The 22,375-nt window shown below is 41.2% G+C and overlaps 1 protein-coding gene across 2 annotated transcripts in view; it reads right to left on the bottom strand.

Moving 5' to 3' along the window:
• Positions 1-22,375, bottom strand: part of TEK (TEK receptor tyrosine kinase) — a 96,051-nt gene that overhangs the window by 12,891 nt on the left and 60,785 nt on the right. Inside the window, exons 8-16 of one of the 2 annotated variants that reach the window (XM_004761779.3) lie at positions 21,271-21,422; positions 19,495-19,639; positions 14,859-15,020; positions 13,572-13,706; positions 9,266-9,553; positions 6,956-7,255; positions 4,764-4,918; positions 2,796-3,006; positions 329-439 (exon numbers count right to left, since the gene is read on the bottom strand). In XM_004761779.3, coding sequence (XP_004761836.1) covers positions 329-439; positions 2,796-3,006; positions 4,764-4,918; positions 6,956-7,255; positions 9,266-9,553; positions 13,572-13,706; positions 14,859-15,020; positions 19,495-19,639; positions 21,271-21,422 — 1,659 coding nt within the window. The remainder of the gene's footprint in view (positions 1-328; positions 440-2,795; positions 3,007-4,763; positions 4,919-6,955; positions 7,256-9,265; positions 9,554-13,571; positions 13,707-14,858; positions 15,021-19,494; positions 19,640-21,270; positions 21,423-22,375) is intronic. The other variant, XM_004761780.3, reaches the window with a different exon arrangement.

Below are 22,375 nucleotides of genomic sequence, written 5' to 3'. Positions count from 1 at the left end.
TGAAGGCTTCCCCAATCTACCTAAGCAACAGCAGCCGAGGAAACCTCTGGGTCAGCAAAGACGGGAGTTGGCAGCAACCATGGGAACGTCTGGGCAGTAATGATGAACCACATCGGAGGGCAAAAGATCCAACCTTGAGACCTACCTCCAGAAAGGTGTCAAACCTCAGCACAGTTTATAAATGGGACTGGACATTCTGATGGAAACTGCAACTTTTTTTTTAAAAGGTAACATTCTTAAGATTATTATCTTTACTGATTTTAATATGGACTGTGCCTGTTTCAAAAGAAAAAATTCTGTCAGGAAAGATAGGAAAAGCGCATCTTACCACGATGTTCACACGCTCCCAAGAGATTGATGATGTTTGGGTGGTGGCCAAGTTTACAGAGAACCTCCAGTTCCCCAGCAAAGTCCCTGTGGTCATCTTTGGAGGCATATTCTGGGAAAAAAGTCAAGAGTTGTGATTCCCTCTCTGTTAGACCTCTTTGGAAACAGCTGTCCTGTCCTGCTCCCCTCAGAGGACCTTCAGAGTCACCATCAGCTCTAGAAAACTGTACAGAAACCAGAGATTACTCTAGGAAGAGTACTTGGAACTGCTGACACCTTGGGCTGACAGTTCTTTGTTGTTGGGAGCTGTCCTGTGCACAATAGGACGTTTGGCAGCACGTCTGGCTTCTCCCACTAGATACCAGCAACCCAGCCAAAAATGTATCCAGGTACTGATGAATGTTCCCCCCAAAGGCAAAACCACCCCTGCTTGAGAACCACTGTTTTACACTTTTCCTCGTTTCGACTCTCAAAGACCCCATGAAATGACTTGGTAGCAACGGAGTGGCCTCCACTTTAGACTCTACCTGTTCTAGCTGAAGCCGCTGTCCAGCAATAAATATGCTGAGCAGGAGAACCAGTTTCAGAGCAACAACACAAGGAATGCAGACACCTTGCTTTATTACCATCATTTTAACTTGCTTTTCCACAAAGCAGTCCTGCTAAAATAGAAACTCAAATCCCACAGTATTTTTATGGAAGTGCTTAGTGGTCAGGAAACTAGTCTTTTCGTCCTGTCTTTCCCTTAGCATTTGGTCAGAAGGATCTCCAGGACCAACCAGGCTGAAGGGAAGGTGCTCTCTGGTTGCTGCACAAACCGATCAGCCTTGGTCAGTGACAAAGCACTCGTGCTGCTTTTTGAAAAATAGCATTGCATAGGAAAGGTGGGAAAAGGGGGACTGTTGGGTGCTGGTGGCCCTGTGCTGGCCTGAATGTGCTTGGAAATTACTGGAATGTTTCACAGGGGCTAAGGGTACCCATAAAACTAGCTAGTAGGCAATCCCAGGCCAGATACACCGTTCTTACCACAAGTAGCCCGAGGGTCAATGCCTTGGGAGCATTTTTAAAATGAAGTTCTTTATAAGCAAGTTGTCTCTCTACTTTGGTCATTGTCCTCTGAATGCATCACTCTTCCTATAGATAATTTCTGCCTTGATGCCCCATTTAAGCTATTTCACTCGGGCATGAGACAATCAGGCTCAGTTCAGATTTTAAAAGCCTGGCTTTTACAAGATTCTATACCCTGTTCCCTCATTCTGTCCTTACTGTACGCCCAAACTCCCCATGACTAATGTAGCAAAATGGAAAAGAGATTTATGGATGCTAAGCAAGATTGTGCGTGTGTGTGTGTGTGCATGTGTGTGTGTGTGTGTGTTTGAAACATACTACTATCCCTAAGCACAGACACTATTTTATTTATTTTCTGTCAACACTGCAAAAAGTAGCAATGACATAATGAGATTTAGGGTTAATTCCAACTTTAGGTTCCATATTGTCAAAAAGGAAAACCTAGCAGCAGCCTTAGAGAGCCCACTTTGTGAAGGTGACGAACAAGAGTTCATGACATTCCCTCCTCTAATTCATGGCTTTCCAAGGCCGGATGCTATACAAACAACACCGCGGCTTCCTAGTCAAGCCATGCGTAAACTCCTCACAACAAGAGAACACAGCCAGGACCGCCAGTGAGCTGGTCAGTCTGCTTTCTCACAGGACGTATATTAGCCATCTTGGTAAGTGGGTAAGCACCAAGCAGTCCTGAGATGAACACAACTGGAAAAGATGTAGTTCTTCTGACCTTAGTTTGGTAGCTTTCAAACTTGAGCATACAGAAGGATCACAGAGCACACATGTTAAGAACACAGATTCTCATGTGCCCCCCCCCCCAAGAAATTCACCTACACTAGACCCAACAGAGAGGCCAAGAAGATGAATTTCTAACAATGTCTCCAGGAGCTCTGTTGCAGATCATCCACGAAGACAGTAGTTTGCAAAGTGTGATCTCCAAACCCTGGCATCAACATCACCTGTGAGCTAATTAGAAATGCAAATCCTCTGGCTCTGCCCCAGACTTGCTGAATCAGAAACCAGGATGGACCCCAACAGTTTGTTTTTAACAAGCCTTCCAGGTGATTCAGATACTCACTCCACTCTGAGAGCCACTGCATCAAGAGAAACAACAGCGTTCCCCTGAAGTTAGCCATGTGTGACAGAGAACTATCTATATTGTCACATTCCAATGATTCGAGACAGTGGCATGTAAACAGCTCATGCCTTCATGTTTATGGCCTGGCCCTATCACCCGCTGACCTCAAAGGAACTACCACCTGCCATTGTTCAGAACAGCTATATTTGACATCATGCCAATTTTCTGTTTAAATAATTTAAGACCATAGCGGAAAGATTTGACAGGAAGTGAAGTTTTCTCCCCACCCTAGTGAAATGCTGACTTGATCTGGTCAAGCACTGACCTTTCATCCTCTTGATGGCAGCATCCATCCGTAACCCATCCTTCTTGATGCGCGCCTTAAGAACCTGGCCAAAATTACCCTCCCCGATCACATCTTGAAATTTGATGTCATTCCAGTCAAGCACTGGATAAATTGTAGGATCCGGGTTGTTTTTGGCCTTCCTGTTCAGGGCCAGAGTTCCTGAGTTGAACTGCACAGCTGGTTCTTCCCTCTGGAGAAATAATTTTTTCATGGTTTAGTGTCAGGATTTTTCATAATTCTAATGTACTTAAATATTCCTGGTTTGTATCCATACAAGAAACTGTCTAATTCTAAAATGCAGATGGAAATAGGTTTCATCTAACAGGCTGTCTAAAGGGCTGCATGAGGTAATTCCAGGACTCAGGTGGAAGGCATGCTGCAATCGATTAACAATGTCTGCAGAGCACAAGGCAGAGGGGAATAACAGCAAGTATGCCACAGGATGGCGCATCCCTGAGTTAGTCACACTTGAGTTTCTGCTGAGCTGGGAAACGAACAGGTGTTCGGTTCTGGTTTGGAAAAGAACTCAGAGATCCTGTCTAGGGCAGTAACAGGCCATGTATTGCTAAGAGCTTTCCTTGCATTATCTTGGTCCATTATTGACTCTTACTTTCTCTGACTTATCCTAAACCTTTGAACATCTCAAGCCCACTCTGGAGCAGACTCTGGCTCCAGGATGACAGAGGCATATAGTAAAGCCCAACATAGCATAAACCCTTTTCTCCTGAGTTTGATAGACTGTTGACATATCAGAACAAAGCAGTGGGACCATGAGCAGCTCCAGCATTCCCAGCCCCCTTGCTAGTTTTTCTTCTCCAGAGATAGCCTGAGTTGAGTCACTTCTGGCATGGAGTCAGAAAACAAAGCTCCCCTTATCCTCCAAGGAGGGGACTCTCAGGGATTTGTGGACAGGAAGCTGCACCTCATCTGGAATGTGTAATTGTAGCCAATGTTTCAAACATGGAATTTAATAAAGTCAGGTACAAATTCATTTTATAGAATTTGAAACCTCAAACGAGTTTCTAGTTTGAAACTACAAACTAGAAAAACGTTCTAGTTTTAGAAAAACGTTCTAGTTTTAGAAAAATGTTCTAGTTTTAGAAAAACATTCAGGCTATAGCATACCAAAGGAATCAAACTGGGTGTATACTGGTCAGGAATGATTTTGTAAGCCTTGGTTACTGGTCAAAATTTCTAGATGAAAGAATGGGGCTGTGCCAGGTATTATAAACTATGGCTGCAGACTGATGGGTACACAAGAATGGAGAGACACATGTGAACATAAAAATTTACATATATTACACATATATGTGAGCAATAATAAGGTTGGGAGATATTAGAAGAATTAAATATGAACTGGAAATAGGAAATGTGGGGAAAATTTGTCTAGCACAATACATCGTTACCCATCACACTGAGGTCTGGTTATGTTCATGTCCTTCCTTATTAACAGCATTCCATTCTTCATATTGCAAGACTGGTCCTCCTGGTGACTCATCACTATGATGATAATACATCTCATTTCGGCAGGGCAATAGTTCTGTTTTAACCCTGGTTTCCTAAATAATTGTTAAGAGCAAACTTTCCACTCTCAAATTCATTCCAGTTTGGACAACAAATTACATGGTCATGTTGTTTATCTCCCATTTCATAATGGAAGTCAAAGAGAAGATGAGACCTGCCTAAGGGAAATATTTGCTTTACAAGTAAATTTCATGGTCCACATCTTTTTTTTTTTTTTTTTTTAAAGTGGGCCCCACACCTAACGTGGAGCCCACCATGAGGCTTGAACTCACAACATTGAGATCAGGACCTGAGCTGAAATCAAGAGTCAATTGTTAAACCAAGTGAGCCACCCAGGCACTCCTCCTGGTCCACATCTTTAAATGAGGATTCTGAATACATGCAGACTTGTACTTATTAGCTAGTAGGAAGATGAGGCACTACCACGTTTTGGAAAGCTTGGGCCATTCTCCTTTGGACATTTGCCCTCTTCAATTGCAACATGATCAGGAAGGCCAACAGCACCGTCAGGCAAGTCATTCCCGCCGAACCAAGGATGGCTATAAGCAGCATCTTCCCACCTCCAAGGTCTGCTGGTGCTGCACAGAACACAGGAGAAGCAGCAGGTTTAGTTTAGGAGAGAGAAGCCAAGACCATCCTTGGGCAACACCATGGTACAATGGATATGTAATGGCAGCCCTGGCTCTGCCAACTAATTGTTATGAGACGTTCAGCTACTCATTTATATGTTCTGAAACTCAATGGAGAGGAGTCTGACTCACAGGACTGTTATAAGACCTAAAAAAAGAAAGGGAAAAGTGCTAAGCATTAGTTATTACCATTTGTCCCACTTTTACTTCCAAGTAAAGGCCCAAGCAGTAGCGCATAATCAAGTAGCAGCAAGAAAGACTAACTAGATATAAAACTTTGGGAAGGTGGCTAAACGTCCCTACACAACTTCCCTAACTAGAAAAGCTCTCAAGTCTTAAGTTGCTGAATTTAAATCTGTAAGTTATCTTGCCTTTTGTTTTTTTTCTTATTTAAATCTGATAGAGAAAACCCAAGAATGACATTGGGAGAATGAAGGAAAAGAGGAGGGGAAGGAGGGAAAGACAGAAAAGAAAACTCATTAAATTAGGGCTTAAGTAAAAATCAACTGTTAAAGATTCTGCTCTAACCCATTTTTCCCTTTATTTAAACAAAAAAATTAAATGCAATACATTTTCTGAAAAACAGTATGTAGAGCAAGACCCTATGTTCTTACAAGTACTCTTGTGATTACCTCTTTCCTTCCTTCTCTCTCTAAGCATGGGTACATAAAGACACATCGGGAACAGAATGGTGAGGATTCTGTTGCTTTGTTATGCCTTGTTTTTAATTTTTCTGTTTGTATTTTATGTATAGCTTGGATTTAGGGCCTGTATACATTGTACCAAAGCACAAATAATTGTAAAAAATAGGCATTAATTAAGGGTGTCACCTGAAAACTGCAACTCTCTATAACTGGCAGACTCCTCATTCCTTGGACATTTCAAAAATATTCCAAAGAATCAGTCCTGAAAATATGGCATGGTTCCTTTTATTTCTTAAGTAACCTTCGAAAACCAGAAGATTTTCTGTAAAAATAAACTCTAGCCCAGATTATAAATCTGCAAAACTCTCCATCTAACTTCACTCTGTGTTCCCCTGCACACGTTGCCGAGGGCTGGCAGGCGCCACTACAGACAGAATTCAAAGGGAAGGTGCTCTGGGAGCTACAGCCCACCCCCCCAACCCTGGTCCCTTATCCACTTAACTACATTCAACTGGCACTATCAGCCATAAACACAGAGCATCGTGTGCCTGGCACTCTGAAAGACCTCCAGCTATCTCAAAAAGCTTACTCTCACTGGAATGGGGGTTAGTGGTGGACATGGAGACATCATAATTTGGATCCAAAAAGTAAAAACAAAACAAAACAAAATCAACCAACCAACCAACCAACAAAAAATCCCAACTTGGAAGAGCATAGTGTCCTCAAAGCTAAAAGAAGAGTTCATTTGAGAAAGAATGGAGTTGGTTCCTGGTACCTCCCACTGAAACACCCGCACAGGCCTGCCTTCACTAAGCAGGTTCTATGTTCTTTTTCCGTGGAATGAAATTCATATTCCTCAGAGCCTCCATTCCTGGATGGGGAGTGTTGATGGGCTGATTTAGGCTTAACAAAAGAAAATGGATCAACAGGGTATCCCTCCCAGGGGCATTTTCATTTTAAGAACCTATCTAGAGGGGTGCCTGGCTGGCTCAGTGGATTAAAGCCTCTGCCTTTGGCTCAGGTCATGATCTCAGGGTCCTGGGATTGAGCCTCACATCGGGCTCTCTGCTCAGCGGGGAGCCTGCTTCTTCCTCCTCCTCTGCCTGCCTCTCTGCCTACTTGTGATCTCTCTCTCTCTAATAAATTTTTAAAAATCTTTAAAAATAAAAAAATAAAAATAATAATTAAAAAAAGAACCTATCTAGAGATGGTGAAGCCTATTTGGACAAATGAATTATGTCACATCACATACATATGAGGTCAATATCTTAATTAAGATAATGGGGCTTTTCTGATACTCTCTAGAAACAATCCTAGGTAAATACCTGTCCACTCTACCAACCTTGAGATTTAGGAAGGGTCATCAGTTCATGAGAAAAGGTTGGGTTGCTGGACCCTATGTTGTTCTCTGCAAAAATGTCCACCTGGTAAGCTGTTTCAGGCTCTAGGCCCTTGAGCTGATACTGGGTAATGGTGGCATTCTTGATCTTCACATCAATGTGCTGGTCTTCATTCTTGCCCTGAACCTTGTAACGGATGATAATAGAAGAAATAGAATAGCCATCCAAGATTGTCCAAGAGATCATGGCTGTGGAGTCTGTGATGTTAGAAATTCTGATATTTTCTGGTTGAGGAGGGAGAACTGGAAATTTAAAAAAAAAAAATTCACTTAAGTTACGCTACCATCTCTTAGATTACTATGCTTTTAATGGATACTTACTGTCAGCACATAAACCAAGAAGGGCAAATAGGTGTTTTCTTGGGTAGTAATTCCAATCAACTGGAAGTGGACTCCATGAAGACTTGACAAAATGGCACAAGACAGAAAAATGGCAACACATATTTCATCATATGTTTTCTCATCCTTGCATTAAATTAAGATATCAAATTCTGTTACAACTAGTAGAAATTGGGCAAAGTGTATGAACAAATTCATCAAAAAGCAGAAATCCATATGCCAAAGAAAAGATACTCCACGTTGCTAATTATCAAGAAAATGAAAATTGAATTTAACAGTGGGGTACCATTTTTAACCTTTGAGATTATGAAAAATAAAAAGTTCTCCACCATCAAGTAATAGAGATATAGGGAAAAGATATATGAACAGAGATGGATGTAGGGAAAATGATACTCTCATAGACTCCTGGACATTGTACACATTGAATGAGAAACACTGCCCATCAGTTTTACTTCTGGACATATTCTCTAGGACAGCTCTCACATCTAAGCACCTGGAGACAAGTATAAGGATGGTCATTGCACTTTTGTTTGGGATAGTTTAAAAAAAAGGGGGAGAACATGGTACACAAAGGAAACAACCTAAATGTCCACCTCAAAGAGAATGGATAAATAAGACCATATAGTCAGAACATAGAATGTTATGCAGAAATTTTAAAAGTATATGTCAGATCTAAACAATGAGCATGGATAAGATAGAAATCATAGTGTTAATTCAAAAAAGCAAAATGAAGAACAGTACGTATGCCACTGTGCACTTATGGATGAATCTAACATATCAAGCTGATTCAACCTTGAATGGAAAGATACACAGCCAACTCATAACTGGATTGTCTCTGGGGAGTCAGCCATCAAATGAGAGTAGGGAGGACAGGCCAAGGGCCCTGTGATCTGTATTGTGCTTTTACTTCCACAAATCAACAAAAGAGCTGAAAACAAGCATGACAAAATAGTAACAGTTGTTAATTCTGGGTGGTAGCAATGTGGGTGTTTGTTGAATTACTCTTTGAGTATTCTGTAAATTTCACGAATTTTTAAAAAGTGATGAAGAATCCCTGAATGCCACCATAACAGGTGAGACTTCCACATGTCACTGATACAGGAGAGTGGCTGGAGGAACACAGAGCCCATTTCTACACCTGGTATTGAGCAAGTGGAGATAGGCAGCTGCAGAGGGGAACCTCAGACATCGGGTGTTGGCAAGGGACCCCATGATCCTAACCTAAAGATAGTCCGTGTGGCCAAGACATATTTTATCTTTCCAATGACTCCAAAATACACAGACACAGTTCTAATGCAGTGATGCAAAACAGAACTCCTTGCTTAATGATGAAAAACTTTCAATACTACCAAGAACCCCAAGAAGTTCCAGCCATAAATTTTAAATGACCAATCTGAAATAGAGGAAATCCTGAGTTTCAGAATATTTTGAAAGAAAAGAGGTTTTATTACTCTCAAATGTATTTTCTAACCCTAAGAATTATCTACTACTGAAGATTTTTCAAGCAGAATTCTTCGACTTTTAAGATTAGGAAAGACCTAACTAATTAACCAGCATCTGTGGGTCTGAAGAAATAAGACAATCCTGAAACCTGTCCTACAACAAATTAAACATACCCTAGAAACCTTATTCATGCTATTAATTTACTTAATAGATAATAGCATACCAAGGAAAGGTAAATTTTAGCACAGTCCTGCCTGAATTATTGCAAATCTAAATACATGAGGCTTTCTTATATATTACAGGTTATTTAAATGATTTGGTGTGTTGGGATGGGGACACTGGTTAACCTCCATGCACACTTAACTGCGTTTTATGATGTCTAGCAAACAGGCTTGACTTGATGGTAGCTAAGTGCAAGCAGCAGCACCCAAATGTCATTCGGGCAAGGCCAGTGCCAGGTGAGTTACTTACTGTCGCTAAGGGTCCAAGCGATGAGGTCTTCACTCCATTCCCCCTGGGCCTTGGTGTTGACTCTGGCTCGGACTATATACTGCTCCCTGGGGTGTAAATTGTTAAGGAGCACTGAAGTCAGGTTGCCTGGAACTTTGATATTCTGCTGGTCACTATTCATTTGCACAGACCTTCTCTCCACTTCAACATAAAAATCATCTTCTGAAATTGGAAATATTGGTTGCCAGGTCAAATTTAGAGTGGTCTGACTTTTTGGTAGGAGGATGAGACCTCTTGGAGGTGGGAGACCTGGGAGAAATCAGAAAGATCACCATTTTTTTAAAAGATTTTTTTTAAAGACTTTGTTTTTAAGTAAACACTACACCCACCATGGGGCTTGAACTCACAATCCCAAGGTAAAGAGTCACATGCTCTACCTGTTGTACCAGACAAGTGCCCCTGGATCATGATTTTTGTATCAGGTGAAGCACAAACAGCCCCAAAGGGCAGCTTTACAGAATAACCTTGGCATCTAGAATAATAGACAGCTTCACAAACCATCAAAGAAACACAAGCTAGCAGCCATGCCATACTTTTTTTCTTGTCAAAATAGCAAATATTTATAACAATTCTATTTTTTAAAGATTTTATTTATTTATCTGACAGGGAGAGACACAGAAAGGAAGGGAACGTAAGCAGGGGGAGTGGGAGAGAAGAAGCAGGCTTCCCACTCCTGGAACAGGGAGCCTGATGTGGGGCTGGATCCCAGGATCCGGGGATCATGATCTGAGCCAAAGGCAGACGCTTAACAACTGAGCCACCCAGGTGCCCCTTTATAACAGTTTTAATTTGTAGTTTGAGTAATTATAATAGAGGAACCCCCTTAGAGAACAACTTGGGAGTATTTTCAAGAGTTCTAGAAGTAACTGTCTGCTTTGGCCCTGTAATCTGACAATAGATTATATCCTGAAGAAATAATTTTATCCTGATTTATCCTGAAGTAATAATCCAGAAGAAGAGAAAAACCTAAGTGCATGAAGACATTCATTGTGGCATTATTCAATAATAGCAAACAATCAGAAGAAACCTAAATGCTCAAAATAGGAAAATGCTTTAATAAATTATGATATAACTATCCAATGAATTAAAATAGATCATTGGGAGTAGCATGGGAGGCTAATAAAAATATCTATAATGCATGAGAAAAAAACTCTAGTTGCAGTTTGCTAAAAGTCCTGGATACAGGACTGGATACAGAGGAAACTGTTATAAATTATAACCGTGGATGTTCCAAGGATAGGATGGGTGGGTAACTATTCAGTGTTTCAGTTACGATTTTGAGCAATCTATTTTAACGCAATTTCAGGGTTCCTTCCCTGGAGCAAGAATTTCACACATTGGAACAGCTATGGTGGCAGGGCCTGGCCTCACCCTGCTCTGATCACAGCAAGGGACTGGCTCTGACTACACGCTGCCCTGACTGAGAACCTGGGCTACCAGACAGGTACCTGAACGCAAACGACAAGGGTTTTGAAATGAAAGAGAGAGGAGCACGCCTAGTTTTGCAACCTTGGGAAAATTCCTAAGCTCTCCAAGTTCACACATAACACGAAATGGAACTAGTTATCTTTCGGACTCAGGAGGAACACATGGGATAATGGATTGGGAGAATGCTTACGAGAAGTCAGGGACTCTTACATCAACTACTTTCCCTCCTTCCCCCCCCCCCTTCCTGTCTTATCTGTGTCAGTGGGCACAGGACGCTGTATTCTCGGTTTATAATAACAGTAAATTGATTTTTAAATTCTAGATATTAAGTATTTTCAAAACATGCAATAGGCATCCTTTAACTCTTGCATTCTCAGTGGGGACACTGTTGTTCCTAAGAGGGCAAAAACTGGTTTGTGGGCTATGAGAATATTTTAGATATTACAGTGGCTTATGCAGGGCCACAGTATACAAATATATCTATGGTATTAAAACTCAAGGCAGGGGAGGCATTAGGACAAAAGAGGCATTTTGTCCTAAGGACACAGATATCTAAAGGGGGCAGTAGTTGGAGGAGGAGGAGCAGGGGGAGAGAGAGGAAGAGGGAGAAAAGGTTGAAAAACTGCTATTTTCAGTTGGAGGTGAGAGAAAGGGTCTGTTTCCATACATCAGGACGACCACCTGTAGCCTTTGCAAATATAATCATTATTTTAACTATTTAATATTAATACATTTATTACTCTAAATAGCTCTTATTCTCTATATCCTTTACAAGTTGAAAGAGGTGATGGTAACTCCTTTCCTTATCTCTGAAGTTTAAGTTCTAAAAGAAGCCGCCCTGAGGATCCGGAGGAACTTAGAATGACAAAGCAGAGCAGAAAGTTCTGTTCTGCTCTGACAATGAGAGCATATACGTGAACCTCCGAAGCCTAGGCTGGGTGCAGAAGAGTCTCTTGATAAATGGTCATTTCCCTTTTCCTTTCCTTTCCTTCAGGAACATAACTTACCCTTCACCCCCCGCCCCCCACCTGCCCTTTTGCTGACTGTGTTCAGAGTGTGTTCTCTCCCCTCCCCACCCCCAACCCGGGCCTCCTGGCTTTCACCATTAAATCAACATATTATAAATAGTGCAACTGCCCCATGAATTAAAAAACAAACATCAGCAAAATTCAAATGATGGGAAAAGAAGAACCTTCAAGAATTCCCTCCCCACCTACCCCTGAGAACTACTTTGAAATATTCCAAGAGACTTCTAAAGACATCCTGGCTGGAACATACTCTGAATGCTGAAGACAGTACTGTGTGGGTCTGTGAAGTGTTTTATGATCTGTTTCATAAATACTTTCCATCTGAGTCAGATTATGACCTTCCCCTTTGATTCATTAACACTGGTAGAGAGAGAATTAACTATCTTTTGCCTTTTAGCAGCAACCTGAGCACAGAGCAGAGGCCTCTTTATCTTCCAACTTTTATATATATATATATATATATATATATTTATATATATATAAATTTATATTATATATATTTTAGTTTTTATTTTATATATAAACATAAATATATATTTTATATAAATTTATAAAAGTATATAATATATATTTTTATATAAAATTTATATATTTTTATAAAAATTTTTATAAATTTTATAAAAATTTTATAAAATTTTATAATTTTATATAAATTTATTTATATAATTTTTATATAAATATATATACATATATATGTATATATATATAGTACCAGAAGCGCTATTTTTTGTATTTGCTACCTGGTGAGTTCCAGGAAACCATCCCTTGTTTGCACACTGCTTCTCCAAGCACTATTACTCAGCATGTACAGATCGAGGATCAACAACAAGTACCACTTGTCAACTTCTTAGAGCTGCAAAGTCTTAAGCCCGACCCCTACCCCAAACCTACTGAATTGGAAACTCTGGGGGTGGGGCCCAGAAATGTGTTTTAACCAGCTCTCCAGGTAATTCTTAAGGATACTAATGTTTGAGAACCAGTGATTTAGACACATGGAGTCGTATGTACAATACGAAGTAGCTTAAGGGGGGGTGCCCGGGTGGCTCATTCCAGTAAGGATCTGCCTTTGGCTCAGGTCATGATCCCAGAGTCCTGGGATGGAGCCCCACATCGGGGGCTCCTTGCTCAGTGGGAGGACTGCTCCTCCCTCTCCCTGCCGCTCCCCTGTTCCCCCTGCTTGTGCTCTCTCACTCTCTCTGACAAATAAATAATCTTGAAACCAAAAAAATTAGCTTAAGGAGGTAAAACAGGCTGCCTGTAGGAGGCAGCACTGGAGGGTTGGGAGGTGGAACAGGGGTCTGCTGTTCTTTAGATAAAAGCCTTTTATCCTATTTGATGTTTTAACTCTGTGCATGAATTACTTTGAAAAATTAGAAATTAGTTTTAAAAATAAATAAACTGGGATATCTGAAGTACGTATGTGGCAAGAGTCTCACTTAGGCCCTTAAGATGGAAACAGGAAGCTGTTGGTAAAACTCAGGAGCCAAGCAGTTGCTGCTAAGTAAATCCCAAGTCCTAAGGGATGGCCCTGACTTCCTGAAGGCTCATCTGCTTCCTCCTCTGTCCCCATACTGCTGCAGACACCCTCCCCCAGGGACATAGACCAGGAGTGCAGCCCAAATAAAAGAGCTCTTTGGCTCCAAGCTGCCAACCTTCCTGTCACTTTCCCACCCATTCAAAAGCAAACTCCTTCCCCCTACATCTCCACCCACCCACTCACCCACCACCACCCTTCCTGGTCTTCCTTCCTCTTTCCCCTTCCTCCCCCCTCCCACCCAGTGCAGGAATAAATGCTGTTTGCTTCCACTGACCGATAGAAGCAGTTGTGAACCGTCTCACGGGTCCCGGATGCCCTTCCCCGCCCTCTCCACGCCGGACCAGCTGCACGCAGAGCTCGTATTCTGTGCGAGGTTCCAAATAGTTGAGTGTAACAATCTCATTTGTCACTGAGAAGAGGGAAAGTTCAGGAAACTTAAGCTGGCATACTTGTACATTGTTTAAAGTGGAATGTTGTTATTGTGATGTGAACTAGTGTTTGGTTTTTCAAAAATACAATGTTCTAAGTGAAATAGCCAATCCCCCCTTTAGGGCCTCACCATTCCTAACATAAGGAAAATGAGGCTTTTTTAAGGAAGTTTCCAGATTACAATGTATACATTAATGTAAGTCTCTCTGAGCCACTGAATCACTTTTGCTCTAGGGATTTTGTCTTTTCACTTATAGGATAAAACCACACAAATCTTCAACTATATGGAATAGCAATTAGACTTAGTGGGGGGATCTCAATTAAAATAATATAATTTAATTGCCATTGTTTTTAAATACATAGTGATCACAACCAGACTATCAAGAGAAGAGATTCTTTGAGGATTTGCTTACAAAGACCAGAAAGCAGATTTGTAATAATCATGCCATTTACAAATGAAGGGCTCTGAAGTCATTGAAAATAGATCTCATAAAGAAATAGTATGTGCATCTTTTCTCCTTAGCCATTTGCTTTAGCCACACTCTATTCTCCACAGGTGTTGCAAAAGTACTGCCTTACCATACGATAAATTTCCAGTTGGTAAGAAAAAAAAATTGGGCTGGGTTTACAAGTTCTTAAAAGAACAGTTTGTGGAAAGTGACAAATTATTAGCATCATATGAAAAAAAAAAGCTGCTTTTTAATAAAACCTCTCCATTGATATTGTCAACGGCTACTTTGCAAATCAGCCTTACGTCACTAGATTCTGAATTTTGGCTGAGTCTACAATAGAATGTGAACGGCTCGGTAACAGTGCCATGACTTAATTTCACATATCCAGGTCAGCTGGGTTAATATGAAGCCCAAAACTCCTTTTGTTCTCCTTTTTGTAACTTCCTCAATTACCTACATGCAGTGCCTAGGGGGCCCTTTTTAGGAAATCACGGGCATAGTGAGACTAAAAGATTGGTAGGTAATTAACTCTGAAATGGAATCCTTGGCTACAGCCACTACCCTGGGGCAGAGCAATGAGAGTGCAAGAGAGGATTTCTGTATTTCTTTATTTGAGGAATTTTTTTTTTCCCCTCCTGGTGCCCCATCTTTAGCTGGAGTCTTTCCTGTTCAAACCTTACCTTGAATATGCCGCCAAGCCTCATAATGATTAACAGGTTTGTATAGAAGCTTCTTGGATTTGATTGGTCCATCCCCAAAGTAAGGCTCAGAGCTGATGTTGATGACAGCAAAATTATGTCCAGTGTCAATCACGTTTGGGGCATTCAGTGGCTCTGGAAGAACTAAACAAAAATTTCAGCAATCAGATTAGTTTCTGGAGGTTGTACTTTGATGAGGACAGAGGAGAGGTAACCTTACATTTCCAACAAAAGCCCCTTGAGGCAGTATATAGGGAAACACTGGGTAACTGCAGGAGGAACAAAAGGCAGGGAACGGAGTCTGACACCCGACAGACTGTTTGTGACAACGGAGTAAACCCGGCGATAGCTCCGTGGTTTCTCAGGGCCCTAAGCATCCCCTTATGGCTCAAGCCCATGGCGCGCATACACAGTCCCAGTCAGCCTGCAAATGACAGAATGACTCCTCCACTGGGGGCGCCAGAGTACTCCTCGCACATTTTGACTATGGAGTATCTGTACGAGAAAAATTAGACTGCGCCTGCGCAGAGTAGCTGCCATAAACCATGCATAATGATATACAAAGCTTTTGGAAGACCCCGTCTATTCCCAGCTTTCAAGAATATATCACCCGCCCATTGTGACTACTTATAAAAAGCAGAACTCAGCATCCACCCAGGGCATCTCAGATCCTGTATCTGTGTGTACTTTGGCTTTGTACTATAACTTCTGCTATACTCTGAATTCCTTGAATTCTTTCTCATGAGTCAAGAACCTGGCACTGGCTGGTGGTTGAGGTCTCAGGGCCTGAAAACTCCCCCAGTCTCCCCTACCACTCTTAAGAGTTCTCTGTTCAGATTCAATGCAGTCGCCTGCGCTGTGGTCTCCTGGCTTGCTCTTTCCCCTCCCACCCACTATCCGCAAAGTACTTCTTAAAATATGATCACTCCTCTAATCAAGACCTTACCATGGATTCCCATCATGTTTAGAATAAAATCTAAAATTTATACCATGACCTATCAGGCCTTGCACATTGAGCCCCTGCCTCCTCTTCCCCTCACTCAAAACCCTCCAGTATCACTGACATTTTTTTAATTTTAAAAAACTTTTTAATTTAAATTCAGTTAGCCAACATACAGTACATTATCACCTTCAGAGGTAGTGTTCAATGATCTATCAGTTGCGTGTAACACCAGTGCTCATCCCATCACATGTCCTCCTTAACGCCCATCACCGAGCCACTGACCTTTCAATTCATCCAAGGAAAACTGTGACAAGCTCCTTTCTATCTCTCTGTTCTTTTTAAGTGTTGTTTTCCTGAAACCAAAACCCCAGGCCTCTCACCATTCTCTGTTACCTCTTAACTGATCATTCATTAATCAGCTCTGATGTGATTTCTTTACAGGGGCTATACTAGAACCTCAGTTAGGCTTCAAAGAACTTAATCTTGTCCTCCATTGCAATTTTCAGAATTTATTATTCTTAGAGAGCTTGTGTGAACATTTGATATTGGTCTTCCTCTCAACTATGCATGGTCTTTCTCTTTAAAGCAACACAAATTGATTCTTATAGTTCTGGAGGTCAGAAGTCAGACCGGGGTCTCACTGGGCTAAGATCAAGGTGTTAGTAGGACTGTACAGAGCTCAAAGGGAGACACTGTTTTCTTGTTCTTTCCAACTTCTAGAAACCACCTACATTCCTTCACTTATGGTCCCTTCCTCCATCTTCAAAGGCAACAACATCATGTATCTTGAACCCTTCTTCCATTGTGATATCTCTATCTGATGATAACTGCTTTTAAGGACTCATCTGATTAGAGTGGGTCCACCCAGATAATCTAGAATAATCTCCCCATTTCAAAGACCATATATTCTCAATAGGGTGAAATAACACCCCTATATAGGTTAAAATTGGTTCTTATGGGATTAAAAAAGCCTCAGATATTACAAAAGTAATAAACAGATATGCAGTATATGCATGATATTAACATGAAACAAACTGCTCCAAAACTTTCCTTTTAGTAATTTATTATTTTAGTTTTTTGTCTTTTAGTAATTTGTATTGAGATATACATATTATAAAGTGCAAAACTCTTAAGTGTATTTTGTTCGAGGGACTTTACTTGTGCACATACCCATGTACTTATTACCCAGACTGAGACAAGGAATATTTCCAGTCCCCAGGAAGGCACTCTTGTGAGGATCAGGGAACTATTCAATAGGGAACTATTACCCTGGCTTTTGTCACTATCAGTTAGCTTTGCCTGTTCTATATATAAATGGAATCATAAAGCATCTATTTTCATTTGCTCTTTATTATGTCTATGATAGCCATATTGTTGCAGGAATTCTCTTTTGTTGCTGTTTTATATTCCATTGTATGATGTTATGAGCTGAACTGCATTCCCCCAAAATTCTTAAGTGGAAGTCTTAATCCCCAGTACCTCAGAAGGAAACTCTATTTAGAGACAGGGTCTTTAAAGAGGTAAGGAAGTCAAAATGAGGTCATTAGGGTGGGTCCCAATCCAATACAACTGTTGTCTTTATAAGATTAAATTAGGACACACACACACACACACACACACACACTCACACACAGAAGACCATGTGAAAATACAGGGAAAAGACAGCCATTTATGAGCCAAGGAGTGAGGCCTCAGGAGAAATAAATTCTGCTGACACTTCAATCACTTACCTAGCCTCCAGAATGTGAGAAAACAGATTTCTGTTTAAGCCTCCTCATCTGTGACACTCTGTATGACAGCCCTAGCAACCCATTAGGTATGAATCTAATACAATCTATTTCTCCTTTATCATGTGGTTCGATAATTGGGTTAGTTTCAGTTTGTGACTATCGTGAATAAAACTGCTCTGAATATTGAAGATGTCTTTTTGAACATATACACTCTTTTGAGCCTATACCTAGGAGAACTGCCGGGTCCTAGGTATATGTAGGCTAACTTAAGCATACATTTTCAGTTTTCCAAAGTGGTTGTACCAACTAATATTCTGGTAGTAAAAGCCTTGCAACTTTTTTTTTTTTTTTTACTGTGATTAAAGACACTGACTAATTTACCAAATGGCTATTTTGATTTTATATCTATCAGTATATATGACATGAAGAGATATCAGTAACTTAGTACTACAAAGGCTTTGATGCATTGATTTTATGTGCTGTGTCTTCTACTAAAAAATAAAAATTATAACCACGGACTTTTAGCAACATGTTTTATTTTTGACTTTTATTTTCCATGGGCAGCAAACATTCCAAGAAGCTTAAAAATAAGGTAATTTGTCTTGTCTGCATATCATTTCCTTCCTTTCAAGAACATGCAAGATACAAGAAATTATTTTGATCATGTGAATGTTCTACTGAATAAAACAGATCAGGGCTTTTTCCAGTAATTCCAAAAAAAAAATATTGAAGATTCTGTGACAGTTTATATGGATGCTCAGAATAGAGAATCCCAATCTACAAGGTTGTATTTAGGCTAATGTCGTTACTGGTCTCTTTAAAAAGATTATTGTGCTCTGGGCATTTACTTTTATTTTATTTATGGAAATTACTTCTCAGATAGCCCAAAGATTCCTAATCAAGCAATCAAATGGGTAAAATACAAGTCATCATTGGTTATCTTGCTTCCTAAACTTTAACACAGGAGACAGAGAAAACGAAATGGTCTAGAAAAGATTGTGCAGCATCTGAGTCAGGAGACCCCGGTTCAAAACTAAGATTTATTCCTTAACAAATGTGCTACTTTATACAAGTTAACTAAACCCTCTGCACCTGTTTTCTGACTGGTAAAGTGGTGATAACAATGTCTACTGCATACAGTTCTTATAATAATTAAATAAGATGAAGTGTGTGAAGTACTTAGCCCGGTGACTTTCTACAAAATACATCCAAGAGCTGTTAGCTGTTTCTGTCTAAATGGGTTCATAAGAAACTTCCAAATTTAAAATTCCTTGTGGTATCTATGTATACCAGCCAAGATAATTTGGATGTACCTTCCTGTTCCTTCTCCCCCTCAAGCCACAAATGTATACCCATCTACTTAGATCAATGTAAATTTTGGAAAACTAATTCATAGCAGGAAGAATATGCGCCATGCAGAATATGTGAAAAAATTATTATTCATTATATAGCATAGCCTGTGCTTCATAATAAGTGAGTAATTCTCAAAGTATTTTCCAAATTATTCTGTACAATAATGAATAGGAAGTCACAACAATGATGAAGTCAAACTTTTCATGTACTATAAACACGACTAGACATGTTGTGCCAGACACAGTTCCAGGTGTTTTGCATATTTAACAAATATTCACAGTCACCCTGAGTAGTAGATGAACTAAACTTTATTTTCAAATGAAGAAAGGCTCAGAGAAGTTAAACTCATCTGCTCAGGGCTATACAAAAGCTGTCTTGCTCTTAGGGACAAAAATCAAAGCCAGGGCTGTATGAGGTTATCTGCTTAATCCCTCCTTTCCATTTTCTTGCCTATGAAAAAAATTTTAAAACCTAGAAAATACCCAAAAAGGCATTTTCGTGTTCAGATAACATTTCTATCTGGGAGCAGCACCCAAACATACATAAACACTGCACCGAGGAGGCCAGCTCTTCTCTAGAAAATGGAGCTTACCTTTAACAGAAATGTTGAAAGGCTTTTCCACCATCCCAGCCACGGTGTTCACACTGCAGACCCAGACTCCTGAGTCGGGGGGGAGGATCCGGTGGATGGTGAATGTGGCCACTGACAGATGACTCGTAAGGTTGAAGTCTTTGGGCTGGAAGGGTCAAACACAAATAAAAGCTTCTAGGGAGGCATAAACACACGAAAGGTCCATAACACTGACCCCATCTCATTGTTTGATAAGAAGTTTTCTAGGAGAGACTAAGAAGCCAAATGCAATGCTAGTATAATCATTGGCTTATTTCCAAGGCTATTGTAGTAACCCTGAAAGTTTATATTGGATTGACGCCCTCTCAGATCCTGCTGTTGTGTTTGTGTGTTTGGGAGTGTGGGGTAAATACTTACAGACTAAGAACCCAATTCCTTTAAACTGCTCTGGCAATATTTGTTCCTTCCCAGTTTAATACAGAGATGACTGGGTGAGAGGACAAAATGGCTCCCCCAAATAACTGAGGGGCTATTGAGTGCAGTGTTGTGGGAAAAATCTGGGCCCTGAAGACACATGGACATCAACTCACATCCCTACTCTGCCGCTCTTGACAATTCCTGAGTCAACGTCACCCAGCCCATTTCCACTTCTCTAGTGAGGGGACAGGGAATAATAAGCAGCACGTATACAGTATGGCTGACTCTCCCTAGAGGGTAGCTCTTACTTCCATTAAGTCAGGAAAAGGCCAACAAGATTTTAAGCAGCTGTCAACTGGCTTCACTGCCTAAGGAATTGTTTGAGGGGAGTCAGGAACAGCTGACATGTGGAAACCAAGAATGGTACATTCCACATATCCTGCACCCGGGAGGACACTGGCCCTCCCTGGCCCTCTTGCCAGGTTGATTTTCAGCTATCTTTGAGAGGAAAACAAAACAAAACAAAAAGATAACCATTTCAAAATGTTTAGACAAGAAAATACATCAATTTTCTGAGGATCTCTGGTGACCCAGAGAAATTTGGGCAACTCCTATCTGGGCCACATTGGAGATTGTTGGAAGAGAGAAGGGAAACATTTGGAAAAGTTGCTTAGTCCTTTCCAGCAAAGAAGAAGTGCTCTGACCGCCCCTAACCAGAGCTGAGCTCCTGCCACAAGGGCAGAATGAAGAGGTCAGAGGCCCAAGGAAAGTATTCGGATCCAAGGGATTCCATGGTTTATGGTTTCTGAATGGGAAGTGTGAGAGCAGATCTATCTGGAATCAACGAAATTAGACTGAACTGCCTTCTTTAGTGCTCTGCTAATTTTTGCTCCAAAGAACACAATAGAAGTAGATCAGTCATCAAATTTCCATTTCCTGATAGCACATGGTAGGTAACACAAAAATCTCCTGCTGATTCATGTGGCCACACCTAGCCACACCCTTTGGTGGCCACAAGACCCCCTCATTCTTCCCGATAGATGCTAGACCGAGGGGATGTACTGTGAGGAGTAGAGCCTGCATAGCCTCACATGTTCCTCTCAGCACACACAGTGGGAAAACTCTGCGGGAAGAGTGGCGTGGTTGGCACTCAGCTTCCTCAATTCCACTGTGGTGGTCTCTTTCCAACCTTGCCCCGTGGCACTGGCCAGGCTGCGGTGACTCTGCTCTACCTCCCCAGGGACACAGCATTCTGTCCAAGGTGACAACACACTGGCTTTGGAGGATGCAAGCCCAGGGTGGAACCCAGCCTGCAGCGAGGGGATTGCTACACCGAAAGCATCTAGTGCTGTCAGGAGCCAGAAGAAGAAGAACTCCTACGTGGAGCACTGTCCCATCCGGCTTCACGAGCGTCATTTCTTCATTGGCAGGTAGTGGCCAGCCAGACGCTTTGCAGATGGGGTTGAATTTGCCGCTGTTTACTTCTATATGATCCGGCAAATCCTCTATCTTTGGGATCATCCTTGGTGTGCCTGCACGAGGAAAACAGCACTGTGAAATCTAGTCTTTGACATAGCAGCAACAGAAGTAAAAGCAGCTACCATTTGGCAAGCCGCGTCCCCGGTAAGAACTTTGCAAGTATTCTATTGTTTTATCATCGTGTAATAAATTTGTGGGGAAAAATGCTATTGTGGTCCCATCTTACAGATGAGAAGACTGAGGCTCATAGCCCAGAATCAAGCTCAGATCTGTATGAATCCAGAGTCTACACTCTGCCATAATGCTCCCCTCAGTGGATCTGGGGTGGACAGTCTCTATGTTAAAATGATCCTCATGACCAAATCATCCCTGGTCTGAAGTTTCAGCTCCCTTTATTTTTTAAGAGAATGCTGACCAAAAAAAAAAAAAAAAAAAAAAAAAACAAAACAAAAACTCGGTCCTCTTTGACTCTGCAAACAACCCCACAACGTCGCTGACCAACGTGAGCCTCCCTTGTGCTCTACAAGACAGAGCTCCCTGAATCTGCAGGTGGTGAGCAATGAGGAACATTGACACACGCAAGAAGCAAAGTGGAACAGAACTAGTCCCTCAAACTGGTTTCAAGGCAAGAGCCCAGTCACTAGTGTTTCTACCAATACTGAAAGACACTGTCTCTGGTATCAACAAGGGTATCAGGACTCTTTGCCTAATACCTACGTGGTAGAGAATGAATAATTCTGAAATACAACGATTTTATTCTGAATTGTAGGGTCTTAGAGAACCTCAGACCTTTGTAACTAAAAGTGAGACACAGTAGAAACCAGTCCAGCACTTCATGAAGACTGTGGGTGATGGAAATGCCCCCCAAGAGCAGCGGAGACTTACGAGCTGTTGGATACTGGTGGGGGTGGGGTAAGGCGCTGAGGCCGTGTTGAACACAACATTCATATTTTATATTGTTGTCCTGATTCCCGGGCCTAGAACGCGATGAGTAAAAGGTACGGAG

Source organism: Mustela putorius, unplaced genomic scaffold (genome assembly GCF_011764305.1).
Source record: "Mustela putorius furo isolate JIRA1106 unplaced genomic scaffold, ASM1176430v1.1 tig00000421_pilon_pilon_pilon, whole genome shotgun sequence".
NCBI classification, from domain to species: domain Eukaryota; kingdom Metazoa; phylum Chordata; class Mammalia; order Carnivora; family Mustelidae; genus Mustela; species Mustela putorius.
This window is presented reverse-complemented; position numbering and strand designations above follow the sequence as displayed.